The sequence below is a fragment of the Ambystoma mexicanum genome, chromosome 9, assembly GCF_040938575.1.
Source record: "Ambystoma mexicanum isolate Mex_15411 chromosome 9, UKY_AmexF1_1, whole genome shotgun sequence".
Lineage (NCBI taxonomy): Eukaryota > Metazoa > Chordata > Amphibia > Caudata > Ambystomatidae > Ambystoma > Ambystoma mexicanum.
Genome location: NC_090931.1, coordinates 478,965,351 through 478,980,828, shown reverse-complemented (window position 1 = coordinate 478,980,828; position 15,478 = coordinate 478,965,351). Strand labels below are relative to the sequence as shown.

The 15,478-nt window shown below is 44.5% G+C and overlaps 1 protein-coding gene across 1 annotated transcript in view; it reads right to left on the bottom strand.

Moving 5' to 3' along the window:
- Positions 1-15,478, bottom strand: part of SMTNL2 (smoothelin like 2) — a 984,551-nt gene that overhangs the window by 96,254 nt on the left and 872,819 nt on the right. Inside the window, exon 8 of the mRNA XM_069615025.1 lies at positions 2,614-2,765. Coding sequence (XP_069471126.1) covers positions 2,614-2,765 — 152 coding nt within the window. The remainder of the gene's footprint in view (positions 1-2,613; positions 2,766-15,478) is intronic.

The window sequence follows — 15,478 nt, the reverse complement described above, 5'->3', positions numbered from 1 at the left end:
ATCGTTGTCTTGTCCTCCCCTCTGTCTTCTTGTCGCACCTAGAAACACTTGTGTACAGGCACTTTATAAATTGCATATCAGATCATAATGACATATTACATTGTGATTGCTAATAGGCACAAACACAAAACAAAACTACCAAAAGCAAAAATCATAGTGACTCCACCGACTGGAGAGTTTAATTTACAAAGGCTGCCGCAGCATCATAGTCAGAGTTACTGCTGCACCAAAATAATGCCCATTAATATAATTTTCACTTTCTGGTTCGAGGGTTTATTATTTTATTGCTTGACCACACCTCTTAACTGTTTTTGGTGCAACTTTGAGGTGTACGGATAGTCAATACAGTTCAAAGAACACCCAATAATCTGACAATTCTAGACAGAACAGGGAGTGAAAGTGATTTCCCCAATTTTGGACCATTTTTTCCAATAGGAGAATCAGGGATTGCCCCTTCACCTCTCCAATCTTTTGATTGAAAAAGAGGTTCGGTTTTTCTGCATACTAGCAAATATGAGAGCTAAGAAAACTGAAGTACAGGAAGCTAAAGTGATGGGTAAAGCTTGTTGGAAAACAGATGTTCTGCTTACAACGTTGGTAACCTATCCACTAGATCAGTCATGTCCTCTCCCTCCTTCCAAAGCTTTACCCCTTGTCCCTCTCTCACCCATTTGCTGTTCTTTTGGGTCTCTCCTCCCCTGTGTCTGCTGATCTATTGTGGAGGGAAGGTGGATGTGGAGGTGTGGATGGAAGAGGGCATGGGGTGTCAGGATAAGGGGGTGGATGGAGGATGTGGATGTACCTGTAAGGGGAGGTTGATGCATACATGTGTATAGTAGATTGTAGATGTACCTGTGTATGGGGCTAGAGAGTGGTGCTATATCTGTGCAGGGATTAGAGTGGATGTTGAGTGCTGCTGTGCGTGCGCAGGTGGAATGCGTCTGTTGTGGCAGATGGAGGGTAAACACATACATGTTGGGGCAGTGAGCGTTGGAATTGTCTGTAAGGTGAATGGAGTGTGGCAATGCACATGAGGGACTGCAGATTGATATTGGGGATGCACATGAGGGAAGCGTGATTGCTCTCTGGGGTGTGAGGGGGTGGAGCAGATACCTGAGAAAACAATTAGCAAGAGGTCTGCTTTGTAATGATTACTTCTCATGTCTGAGATCATTAAGGTTAACACCGGCTGAATGTTCTTTATTGATGGAGCACAAGGTCAATATTCCTAATCCCAGACTGCTCTCATTCTTACTAATTCCCTACCAATTGACATCCATACCATATCCCCGGAACTGTTTCTCAATTTTGCTAATCCTTATTGAGGTCACCATTGCTAATCGATGACTGCTGGCTTTATTGCTAAACCTTTGTCTTATGGCATACATGCAGACCTCTGATGCTGGTCAGTATTGCAAATCAGATGGCCATTTCGTCTAATACTGTGATAACATTATTGCACTGTAAGGGACTTAATGTCCAATGTACTTGAAAAAAATCTTAGTGGAGAAACCTTAAGCTGCTTTATAATGGCTAGGAACATCACCAAATTTAAACCATATATTGTATACACAAATATCCAGTGGAAAGATTCCAATAAGAAAGTCGACAATTATGTACTCAGAAAAATGTCAGAAGCAACACTTGTATGGAAGCTTGGTCTGGGTAGTTGCACTTGAAAAATCGTGATTACTCTCAAGATTGAAGTGGAGATCCTGCTCTAGTGCCGTGTGCTGCCTACTTCTGGGGCACCATCAGTTAGTGTGTGCCCTTCCCCTTCAGAGATCTGCAACCCTTGGATCGCCAGACATTTTGAACTACAACACCCACCAGCCCTTGTCAGTCAATCAATGTCGATGGATCATGGGAGAGAAGGTCCAAAACATCTGGAGAGCCACAGGTTGAAGACCTGTGAAGGCCTTAGATAATACCCAACCAGACACCAACAGGTGAGTGCGTGTTCAGGTTCCTCTTCCTTCCCCTTTCTAGCGGGTCCTGCGATGCTACCCTTCAAGAGTATCATTCTTAACATGTACAGATTCTTTTGCACTTATTATAGACTTAGTTGTCTTTTGAAAGCAATGTACTATACCATGTATTGTGCTGTGATTTTTTTTAATGCACCCCATTTTCTTCACTTGTCCTTTATCCCCACCCTCCCATCACATTGTTTTGCACCCAAAGCGCTTTGAAAAAGATATGTTGTAATGTGGTGCATTATTACAACTATATTAAAAAACAATATTGCACACTGGGAGAGATTTCTTTTCCAGCAAGCATTGATCCTTGGGGGTCTGGCGCACCACCTACATTAAATGGATTATGCGTCTTCTGCAACAAAACAAACTATGGAGGTCACACGACTGGAGGAAGGAATTCAATGTTTTTTCCATGGGATGAGCATTTTCCTTTAACAGTAACTAAGAGCTACAAATGCATCACTCGGGTACTAAAATCATTCCAATACATTTGAAAGCATATGCCCTATCACAGTAAACACAACAGTGTATTCAATAGCATACAAAAGTAAGAGCGAAGCCCAAGACTTTCGCTTCTGGAATGAGCCCTTATACTCCTAGAGTACTTTAGTTCAGATTGACCACTAGTACTTACTCAGCCATGGAAAATGCAAGTTCAAAGTTCTCCTTGTGGTTGGTTGGAATCAGCGCATCATAATCAAAGGCTTCAGGAAAGAAAGAATGGACCAAGGCACAGAAGGCCATTCCATCATTCCAACTGGAGGAGAAATTCTGCAGATCAATCTTCTGTTAAAAGAAAAACAATATTTTAAAAACACATCACCCCCTTTTCACAGCACCGTTTGATTGATTATTATCTAGCAACCCCTGCCTAACTTCTGTAGAAAATATGAACACAGTAAATTAGTACAGATTACTGAGTGGCTCTGTAGGCTCTAGGGAGTGTTGCCCTGTAAAACAAATGTATATTTATCTTTTTAATCAGGGCTTAAGACACGAGATGGCTTGCAACCATCTTTGTAGCTGAAAAGCCAAGGAGATGTGTGGTAGAGTGCTGATTCACAAGGATTCGAGCAGTCTACCCCATCGACCCCACCCTCCACCCCCCCCCCCCGCCATCAGTGAAGCAAAGTCTGTTACAGGGAATACAGCCAGCTGTGCCAACAAAAAAGGCACACAATGGCACAAATTGTCAGGATGTTAGATAACCATTTGAAAACTTTGACATCAAACTAATTAAAATGATTCTTTCTAGTGTCTCAAATCCATCTGCGCCACATCTTGCTTAACACAGATTACTTTTAAGCAGTAGAGTTGGGATGTCCACAGAGCACAAGACTGTTCCACTATTTACTCAAACCAAATACCTGTCAATTTGGGTTTTCTGGGGGGAAAAATGTGTTGCAATCAATAGCAGGTGAATCCAACTGGCAAAAGGTCATAATGACTGTCGCACAAAGAACCAAAAGTCGTAGAGAAAGTTTAATTCTCCCACTTCACTCAATGTCAACATGTAAGACCTCTAAGTTACAAGCAACTTCATTATTATTGTCTTTATTGAGCATGGACCTAGCTTCGAGAAGCAACGGAACGTTTTACAGAGGTAATCATGAATGAGGAATAGAGGTGTTAGGCACCCCCATTTATTATGCCATCTTTTGGGGTGCAGGAAGCTCCACTGTGTTAATACATCAACTCCTTTTATCAAGGACATAGCAGTAGCCTTGTTGGAATGAACTGCGCCCACCACGCATCATGAGCTTTAAGAGTAGTTGTGAACAGACAGAACATTTCTCATAATCAAACCTAAATTTCCCTTTCTCTAGTTATAATCCAGTATTTGTATTAAGGTTTGTTAACTTTAGGTTAGTTAAGAAGACTAATACACATGCAGAACGTGTCCTAAGGCTTACCCTTCAAGATAGGGGCTTAAGTATGATACCTGCCTAATAGGCAGTGCATAATCCTGCATGTAGAGGGGCTAGGGCCCCCCAGCATCAAAGGGGCAGGGACGTGTGACAGCATCAAATGCAGGAGCCTTGAGGATGAGGTCCAAGAGACCCTAGGGGCCTAGGAGCACTACCCGCTGCATTATGACGGAAATGGAGGTGGTACATAGGTGAATCCTCAAAGTCCCCCATCCCAATCCTAGCCTTTTGTGTTAATCAGCTCCCACTGTTCCCCAGATCCTATGGTTGTTTAAGTAGGACATGATTTCATAGAGAAACAAAGGAAATTTAAGATATGCTGCTGGTTAGCATGCAACCGAGGGACAGTGCAAACTTCCACTTGTCAGTGCAATGTGATGGCTGATGGGAAGGAATCCATGCGCAAGCACAGCTCGTGGGAGGCTATACAAGCTTACACTGCTTTTGGGATCTCACGGTCATCCAGAGAAAAAAAGAAACCATACCAGAGGGGCAGTCTGTCCACAGAAAACGCCAATGGGAACACCAAAGGGTTAGGTGCCAGGAAGAAGAGACCTGTGTCCAGTTCCAAGATATTCTTGGTGCACAGAGCCACTGGGCATCCCGTCGCACTAACCAGTTTACACAAGAAAACTGCATCGCGCACAGTGTTCAACTAATGTTATGATGTGTTATTGGCATTTGTTATTCACAAACAAAACGCCAGAACTGCCTCTAGGAGCTATGAGGAGTTACAAGTGTGATATATAATATATATATATTTATATATACACACACACACACACACACACACTAACAAAAACATTGTTAAAGGGATGTTATGGTTAAGTTGGACTAGTAAAAACCTATGCAATGCAATTGACAAACGTTGTTACAGGGACGTTCTGGTTACAGGTAAACCAGAAAAACCCAGAAATGTGCCAGTTATGGTATGCTAAGCAACCATAACTCGCGCCACCAGTGTGCACTGCAAGGACTAAACCATGACATCAAAGATGCCATCACAAATCTCATTGATGACATCACTGATGACGTCACATGTGTGGCTGCCCCTTTTTTGTTCAATGACATAGGTAGGCCGGGTGCTTTTCTTCACTAACAGTCAGGAAGTAATTCAAAAGGTTCTATCTTTGTATACCGCACACTTCTCATATGTTCTTGCACTACTTTCCTCAGTGTTCACGCACATCATATGATACATATAGGGGAAGAAGAAAGCGTGAAACACAGCAATCATTTCTGTGCATGAAGGTAATCAGTTGTTATGAGCAGTTTCCGGTAATACTGCTCCTTGTTTGCTTACTGTAATTTCCCTGTATATGCTCATATTTGTATGCATATTTGTATATCAGTGTCTATGTTTTCTGTGCAGTACATGTTTCACAGTACCCAAAACTCTAAAACAAAAGCATTCATTTGCACTGTGTGACATGGGAAGATTTTCCAGATTGCACTTCTATGGTGCAGACAATGGCTAGGTGTCCACATGAGTTAGTTCATGTACTGCAAGGAAGTTTGTAATACAATGGTGTGTATAGCAATGCATTGCACAATGAACTAATTATCTCATGATGGTTCTTCCAATGATCTTTGATAATTTTCTGCCACCATTACAATAACAATCCCTTGTGCATGCTTTCCATGAAAACTAAATGTACATGTGATGTCATCTGTCATGGGCGTTAGTCCTAGCAGTGCACACTGGTGGTGCGAGTCATGGTTACTTAGCTTACCATAACTGGCAAATTTTGTTTTTTTTCTTCTCGGTTTTACCTGTAACCATAACGTCCCTGTAACAACGTTTGTCAATTGCATTGCATAGGTGTTTACTAGTGCAACTTAACCAGAACGTCCCTTTAACAATGTTTATATTCGTGAATTTCATAGGTTTTTAGTAGAGCACTGTAACCAGAACGTTGCTTTAGCATAGTGTTTTCTATAAAGATAATAGCTGTTTGGTACTGCAGCAGAACCATAACGTCCCGTTGACAATGGTTTGCTACTGATTTCTTAGCTGTACTCATGATAAAGGTGTGGAAAGGCCATATTGTCTGGTGTATGTATCCATTTGCGCTACCCCTTCCTTTTCCGAATAGTGTTGGTGTATCTTATCAATTACAGATGTACATGGTAAATGTTGGCGTGTTTGAGTAGTTTCTCTTTTTGTGTTAACATTGCATGGTGAATATGTGCCGCACAGTACTGGCCGAGATGACTACAGATGAGCAATATCGACGTTTCCTAGGTAGACTGCACCTGGTCGGGGTATGTGCAATCACACAGCAAGTAGCCAAGGGACTCCATTAGTGGCTGCATGTCCACATCTTCTAATGCACTTTTAAATAGTTGCGGAAGTGCATGTCTATGTGTTCCACACCTATACCCGTGCATAGGTCATCCACTGTGTGCTGTTAACACCGCCCCTGTCGCCAGCCCTACGGATGCATACGGTAGGCTACCGTATTTCAAGTACTCCTGCCGACTACGTGGGTGGCTCTGCAAACCTACCAATGTGTGGCTAAAGCATGCCTGACTGTATGACACCTACTGGTAAACAAGGAACAGCAACCTGCAGTGTAACATGGGCGTGTTAAATGTTGCATTAATTTGATTGATGTGCCGCTTGCCTTTCAATGACCCGTGAAACAGACACATTGTGTCTGCATTGAGCAGTGTGACGGAAAGTGTCAAGAGGTCGCCTGCTGGTCGTACAGTTGAAGAAAACATGTAACTGCAGGTGGGACAGTTTATAGTGAGTCTGCAAAATGACAAAGCCGGTGCAGCGCGGTCACGCACTTACAAGTGCATGTAAAGGCAAGTAAGCAAACAGCAGAATGTGCAGAGCGCAAACAATGTTAGCAGTGGTTAGAAAAGAACTGTCACTGCATGGGTCACACAAAATAAATGGCTTCCTGCTCCACGAAATGAAGCTATGTTTCCCGTTGTTGTAAACATTCTTATATTCTAGAATGTATGCATTTCCATGAATGCTACACCTAAGGCTAATGGCGTAGCATGAAGTGTTTGTACTACATGTGACGACAACTGAAATGAAAGCACAAGGCAAAGTGAGCAGTCTACCGCCCTTCCAACAATTACGTAGGGTACTTTCATGTCCAGCATTTGCCACATCTGCTGCGGGCAACAAGAGCGGCATTCCTGTAGGGCAGCAAAGCTCTAAAACATCCTTGCAGACCATATGACATGCTACAGACCCTTACCCGGCAAAGGGCAATGTATTGTGCATGTACTGCAACATGCTACTCTACAGAGGGAAGGTACTTGGAAGCGCGTGGGAAGGGTCCTTCCGGGAGCATGACCATGACTGGCGTCTATGTAGGTGAGGGCCACCCAATAATTCTGTCTCTCGGCACATCCCCTATCGTATCCATGCAGGTGCTGCCAGTTTCTGTACCAGGCCTTTCCTGCAATTTCATCTGTGGCATGTGTCAGAAGAGCATAATAAATGGAAATTAACTGGGAAAGGAAAAAAGGAAAATAAAGAAACCACCTTTTAGAGATGAACAATGGAATTACCAATGAATGGATGCAGGACGGGAGATGTGGCACTGTGCAAAACACTGTAGTTGAATTGGTTGGAAAGGGGGTCGCTGTAGAAAGAGGTTTCTTTTCGTGTTGCACAGCGTTTTGAAGAGTGTCAGTGCACAACACGAACTACAAAAAATATTCACTACTTTCAAGAAGAGCACCAAGGCAATTTGGATGGGGTGTGCAGAAATCGAGATGGCAGGCATAGTAAGATGAACGTTATAGCTGGGGAAATGTGTTCGTGCTGTGAAACGTCATATGCCCATGTGTGAAGTACATCATTGGCACATGTTGTACAAAGGCACAAATACACTTATTCGCAATGTACTTTGCTTTCTCCATTTGAGGACCAAATAAAAAATGACGCAGCCACATCAGTGTCTGCATAATGCGATACAAAGTTATGCAAGAGATCGGAAACAAACGCATGACCTGGGCAAGTGCCTCCATCGCAAACGGCACCGAAATTCATGTAACAAGCTGTGCAATTTTCGCTCCACAATGAACAATAATATCGGCATGATTGTGTGTCACCAAAGTGTCACACAGACAAACCAAAATCAGCCACTTCATTGTAGGTACTCCATAGCACTACACATCCACCGGATAGATTCCAAAATGAGCAGCCACTGCACGTGTTTTCCATTCAATTTCAGTCAATGTATTTCTAACTCCCCTAAAACCTGCACGCTGTAGCTCGTGAAACACAGCCATAACCGCACCCTCTGCATTATCGACACATACACTGTGTACCACAGTCTGTGCTTATACACAACACCCAGAAACCTTATTGACCAATCACGTAGCCTCTACAGGCCCATTTCTATGGCCATCATCTGCAAAAGGGACGTATCTAACACATGGCACCCTGCAACTATCGTGATATTCGCTGACTTTTCGTGCTGTGCGTGCGTGGGACTGGGGGAATACCTTTCAACCAGTGTAGGCGGAGTCCCTAGTTGTGGCGGCGCTTATAGCCTTTTTTTTTAAAGGTGCTTTCATATAAAAACCGCAAAAAAGGTGTTTAAGTAATTTTGTGTTTTCAACGTCAGCTCACAATCTTACAATAAATAGGGTCTTCCGTGCAGCCTGTGAATTGTGAAACAAAATGTCATTGTCACTGTTCGACAAAGACCTGCATTTCCTTTGAAAAGGTTTATATATCAAGTACCAGCAGTGGGAAAATCTGCTGCACTGCTTTCATCATCTTTTTCAGTTGACGGTACACACTGTAACAAGCCATGCAACCCAAAAAGAAGGCTCCAAAGTGCACAACCACAACATGTAAAGTTGCAGAAGAGGCCATGCGTCGACATTCTACAAGCACTCTGCCGAAACAGCATGATTCGACACTGCACCACAAAGCGTCCACTCCCTCCAAACCGAAATTGCCATAAAAGCCTTCTAGGAGGGCATACACGAACAGATCTTCCATAAAGGCATCACCTACGATGAAAACTGTGCATCTTGCCATGTTTGCCAGCTGCACTGCACAAACTAATGCAAAAAATGATTGCCGCCCTTTCCTGTGACGCCCACCCTGCGCACCCGATTGCACATTCCCCACAGTCCCATTTCCATTGGCCACCATGGTGAGAAGGGCAGAATGTGGCACGTGCCTTTCCCCAAGTACAGCGCCCCCGTGGAGCAGGAGGAGTCCTTCTTCCTATTGGTGCTCTTGCCTATGATGCACACCCTGAGCACCTGATTGGACAAAGGCCATGCTCCCATTTCCATTGGCCAGCATGGTGAGAAACGCAGAATGTGGCACGTATGCTTCCCCAATTACCAGGAGGGCTGCGGCACAGTAAAGCAGGGCGACTCCTTTTCCATGCCCACAGAAAACACACCATAAAACAGGATATGGGTAAATGCTAATTGCATGTGCACTGCCCAGCCCATCTGTAATTCAGCCTGCCAGCTTTCACCCTGGGCCCATATTTGCATGCATGGCTTCATAAAGTTGCGTTGGGTATCCTCACCGGTACGTAGGAGCCTGTGTACGTTAGCCATAGTTTGCATGTGTGCTGCTGAGCACAGCCTTTCATGCTGCAACATCTTACAGCACTCCCAAAAGCAAGGGGATTATAAGTGCCAAACCATAGGAAATGCACATGGTGTCATGGGGCTCCCTATTGTTCAACAGGGGCAACGAGGTACACCGTATGCTAATGTATGCATACCAGCTCACTTTTGCTGCTGTACCAAGTCTCCAATGTCCTCCACAACCATTGTGTAAAAGTCACCAACTTCAAATGCATGCAGACACCATCGTACACGCTATGTTTAAATGCTCATGCCATGTGCACTGCACGCCCCATCTTCATTTAAGCCTGCCTGCTTTTACCCTGGGCATTTGCATCCATGGCTGCATAACGGTCAGTTGGGTGTGCTGAACGGTCGGTATCTAGGAGGCCATATATATTAGCCATAGGTTACAAGTGTGCTGCTGAACACATCCTTTCATGCTGCAATATCTTAAAGCATTTCGTAAAGCAAGAAATGCACATGGTGGCATGTGGCGGCCTATTGTGCAACAAGGTTGATGATTGTTAGGCAGAATCACATGCAGTACCCTTCGGGAACACTACATGCAATTAGGACTACAAGTGTAAGCACAATTCCACCTTTGGTACAAGCCTGTACTACACCATAAAGTGGTAGCGATGGCTGAGCAGCCAGACTTGTCTCAAGAGTTTAAGTGAGCAGTAGAACAAGTTACACAAAAGACCAACTAATACAGTGATTCAAACAAACACTTACTCAAGGTTTCTTGGTAAAGGAATATACATGAATTTACTCAGTCAGTTTGAAAACATTACACTAGCAAGAGCCGCTCAATATCACACACTAATAAACCACAAATACACAACCGGTAAGTAAATGAACAAGTTTAGCTCTCCTGAAGTGGAAGCAAAATGGCACTTCATATACTCTTAAAAGGGGTATAAAGACAAAGTTATAAGAATCAACAGCACAAATAAATTCACAGGCAGGGCAAAGGGTTTCAGTAACTACAACCAGCAATTCATCTCATAGGCCTGGGCCAAAGTCAATGGTTCAGAGTCTTTGTATTGGATAGCACAGTTCTGGTAGTAACAGTAAAGGCTTTGCCACGGTTTTTAGAACAATTTGGCTAGGCGAAAGGTTTGACGAATGTTTAGGGAAGGACAAGCCTTTGAAGTTGGGAAAGTTTCACGCACTTTCTCGGTGGCCAAAAAGATTTCCGGACCGCGTTTGCACAGTACCTTGTTAGTGAAGAAAAGCTGTAGCTGAGGCAGTTGCTCCTGGCAGTTCGAGCAGATCTCGCTGTTCCTGAGCTTCAGTCATGAGGACAAGGACGTCGGTAGGTTCCTGCACTGCAAAGGGACGAGGCTAAAAGCTTAGCAAGACGTTGTCATGAACCGCCGTCTGCGTCCCTTCTGGACTTTGTGGTCCCTGACACATAGGGGATTGGACTCAGTAATCCTTCCAGCATGGCCGCTTCATGCGGAACGCTGCTTGCCAGTCTCTGCGTTACACGCTCTACAAAACAGACACACCCCGCGGCTCTGCGTGTCTCAACGCTACTGCTCGCCGTAGCTGGAAGTGTGCTGCCGGAGTTCGCTCGGGGCTATTTTCCTGATCTCTCTATTCCCGGTTCCTTGATTCCTCCTCCTTTTCCTTTCATCCCTCAAACTTTCCGGGATTTTCGTCCGTGCTGGAGCCACGGGTTCCGTGCCTCAGCGCACGGACATTGCTCCTTCCTGGTTCCGTCCTGGACAATCTGAATGAAGCACGCTGGAATCCGAAGACCCGCGCCTGGGCTTATATAAATCCCAGACCGTGCGGAGGAAGTCACAAAAGAAGGTCGCAAGCAAACAGGAAAGACAGGTGAGAAGGGGAGAGACTTGTAACAGATTGAGACGCCTAAAAATCGATACAGATACAGGGATGGAAGCCACGGTTCAAGACCTCATGCGAGGCATGCAGGAACTCACCACAGAAGTTCTAAACCTTAAGGCTGAGAACGCTGCCTTAAAGCAGCTGGTATTGTCTTGTGATTCTGCTACCAAAGAAAGTGTGTTATTGGGAGGAGTGGTTGACAAATGTGATGGCTCTCCAAAGACCCGTCATACCTTCCTTGATTCATGCTTGGTGCATTTCACCTTCAAGCCCTACTACTTTTCCACCCCTAGAGCAAAGGTGGGGTTTATATCACACCTCACTGGCTACGCATTAACCTGGGCAACTCCCCTAGTCAATTCGGGCGACGCCCTCCTGGATGATTACAATGGATTCGTGGAAGCCCTAAAGGCCATGATTGATCATCCTGAGCAGGTTTACAGCGCTCAGGACCGTCTACTTGATTTTCGACAAGGATCCCAGGATATGCTTACCTATGTCACCCGTTTCAGACAACTTATGAAGGAAACTGATTGGTCCTAAGATGCTAGCTTCACTCTCTTTCGCAGAGGCTTGAATGAAGAAATAAAGTACGAGCTAGCCAGGGTAGCTTGCCCTAATTCCTTCCAGGCCCTCTTGGACTTTTCCTTGCAAATTGAATTTCGAATCCAGGAAAGAAAGGCGGAGAAAAAGAAGTCGAAATCATCATTCCAAAAAGCTGTCATAGACCACCCTTCTAGCCCAGAACCCGCAGTTTCTCCGACCTCAGATCCAGAACCCATGCAACTGGGGGCATTCCGTGGACCCATTACCCCACAAGAAAGGATATGCCGTATTCACACTGGTCTCTGCATGTATTGCGCCTCCGATAAACATCTTGTCAGAGAGTGCCCTATTGCTCCTCCAGCTCCCGATCGTAGATGGGGCACAGTTTCGGGAGAATGATGTCTGCTCCACATCAATTCCTTCCTTGAACTCTCCTGGACCAAACAAGTTTGTGATTCCTCAGGCCTTTCTATCGCCTTCCAAGAAAGAATCTTACCCCATTCTGGCATTTGTTGATTGCGGAGCCATGGGTATATTCATAGATCATGATTGGGTCTCTACTCACAACATTCCACATGAAACTCGAGAGACGATGCAACCAGTAGAGGCAATTGATGGAAGACCCCTATCTTCAGGACCCATAACCCTTCAAACTAAAGAGATCTTACACTCTATAAATCACCATTGAGAGGATCAAATTTGACATCATAAAATCTGCCCACTATCCGATGGTTCTAGGCATGCCCTGGTTACAGAAGCATAACGCCTACATCAATTGGGCAGCAGGCTCCTTGTTTCTTGGTTCTGAACACTATGTCCCACTGCTTATTCCTAGATTCCTTACCAAAGTCCTCTGAAAACTTGCAAGAAATCCAGCAGAGTCCAGTCACTGTGTCTCTATCATCATCCGAATTCCCAGGGCCTATCAGGCTTACACAGATGTATTTTCGACTGCCATAGTTCAAGCTCTTCCTCCTCACAGACCGGAGGATTGTGCCATCGATACCAAGCCTTCAGCAGCAATCCGTTTCGGAAGAATGTTTATTTTATCAGAACCTGAAAAAAGGGCCCTCTGGGAATACCTGGATACTAACTTGGAAAATGGCACCATACAACCATCCAAGTCCCCGGCGGGTGCTTTGTTATTTTTCGTTCCCAAGAAAGATACCAAGGAGCTCAGACCATGCCTAGATTACCGTGGCCTTAACCAGTGTACTCTCAAGGACCGCTACCCATTGCCTCTCATCTTGGATATCCTCGAAGCAGTAAGAGGTGCAGTAGTATTCACAAAATTAGATCTCAGGGGTGCCTACCATCTAATTTGTATAAAGGAAGGTGACAAATGGAAAACAGTCTTTAGAACACCTTTTGGCCATTTTGAATACCTGGTTATGCCCTTTGGACTTGCTAATGCCCCAGCGGTCTTCCAAACGTTTTATGGACCGGGTGTTTTCTGACATGCTGTTCCTCTTCGTCATTGTATATCTGGACGACATACTGATATACTCCAAGGACCGAAATATGAAGAACTCGTAAAGGCAGTTTAACAACCTCTACGTGAACATAAACTCCTGGCCAAACCCGAGAAGTGTCTTTTCCATGTATCAACTGTTCACTATCTCAGATTCGTTCTTAGGCCTAAGGGGATTGGAATGGAACCCTCAAAAGGTAGATTCCATTCTATCCTGGCCCGTTCCAACTACTGTAAAACAAATTCAATCCTTCCTGGGGCTTGCAAATTTCTATCGGAAATTTATACCAACCTTTCCGGAGATTGTACATCCTATTGTTACATTGCTAAAGAAGGATACCCCCTTTTAGTGGACCTCAGCCCAAGATAGGGCTTTCCAACGCTTGAAGTCAGAGTTTACACAAGCTCCCATCCTAGCTCAACCCGACATTGATCGCCCTTTTCTTGTGGAAACTGATGCCTCCAACTACGTCATCGGGGCAGTCCTAAAACAGGAACTTGATAATAAATTAGAACACTCCATCGCCTATCTTTCTCGCACCTTAACTCCCAGTGAAACTCATTATTCCGTCCTGGAAAAGGAACTGCTAGCCATCCGCCAAGCCTTCACTGATTGGCGCCATCTTCTCCTGGGAGCCAAACACCCGGTACAGGTCCACACAGACCATCAGAATCTTCAAGTCCTGCAATCCCTAGAATGTAGAAACAGTCATCAAGCCCGTTGGGCCTTATTTTTTGCTCAATATCAGTTTCAAATCCATCATTTCCCTGGAACACACAACATAATGGCCGATGCCTTATCCAGATGTCCTGATTACGAAACCCTTGAAGATAGGACTTTTCCTAAGATGTTTCCCCACACAATATTTGTTGCCCAAGCAATCACCCTCCTGGAGGATATTCGACTTCAAACTTAGTCCTCTGAAACCTGGAAGGAGTTTAAGAGAAACAATCAATGGAAACTCAAGACAATGGACGGATATCTGTTCAAGGACAATCGCTTGGTCATCCCCACTCCTGGACTGCAGCAAAAGATCACAAGCCTATGTCATGATACTGTTCATTCAGGACATTGTGGCATCACCAACACCCTCCGTTCAATACAAAGACAATTTTGGTGGCCGAGGATGAAAGAGGATGTCCGGATCCATATCCAGGCATGTGCAGTCTGCAATCAGAACAAACATAATAAAAAACCGGCAGGTCTACTGCTTCAACCAGCAATACCAACAAGACCCGGGGAATTCATTGCCATGGATTTTATCGTGGAACTACCATCTTCCAGGGGATACACAACTATCATGATTACCATTGATTTGTTCACTCATATGGCTCATTTTACACCTTTATACAAACTGCCATCCTCATCTGAACTCGCCGGAATTTTCCTGGAACACATATTCCGGCTTCATGGACTATCCTCCAAGATCATTTCTGACCGAGGACCAGTTCTGGAAACAATTATGTTGTATACTGGGAATCCAATGTGCCTTGTCCTCAGGTTATCACCCACAGACCAATGGAGCCACTGAACGTGTAAACCAAACTCTGGAACAGTATCTTCGTTGCTGCGCCACCAAGGTCCAGGATGATTGGTCACTCTTAATACCTGTGGCCGAATTCGCTTACAACGATTCGGATCATTCAGCTATCAACACCAGTCCTTTCTTCTGTAGTCAAGGATTTCATCCTTCAGTTCTACCTTCCATTCTCCCACACCGTACCCCAGTTCCTATGGTTGATTCCTGGATGATTGAAACCCTTATTAATGTACACAAAGAAGCAAAGGAACACTTAGAAAAGGCCTGAAAAGACGTTAAACATCATGCCGACTCCAAAAGACGACCTGGGCCTTCTTACTCAGTAGGCGATAAAGTCTGGTTATCCTCGAAACTCCTTCCTCGACATCTGCGACCAAATAAACTGGCTCCCAAGTATTACGGGCCCTTTTCTATAAAAGAAATAGTCAATCCAGTGGCCTTTTGACTTCGGCTACCAGAATCATGGAAAAGGATCCATCCGGTCTTCTACACCCCTCTATTGAAACCATATGTTCAGCCTTCTCGAACTGCTCCAAGATCTACCCCTGTTATTATCAATGACCAACTCAAATATGAGGT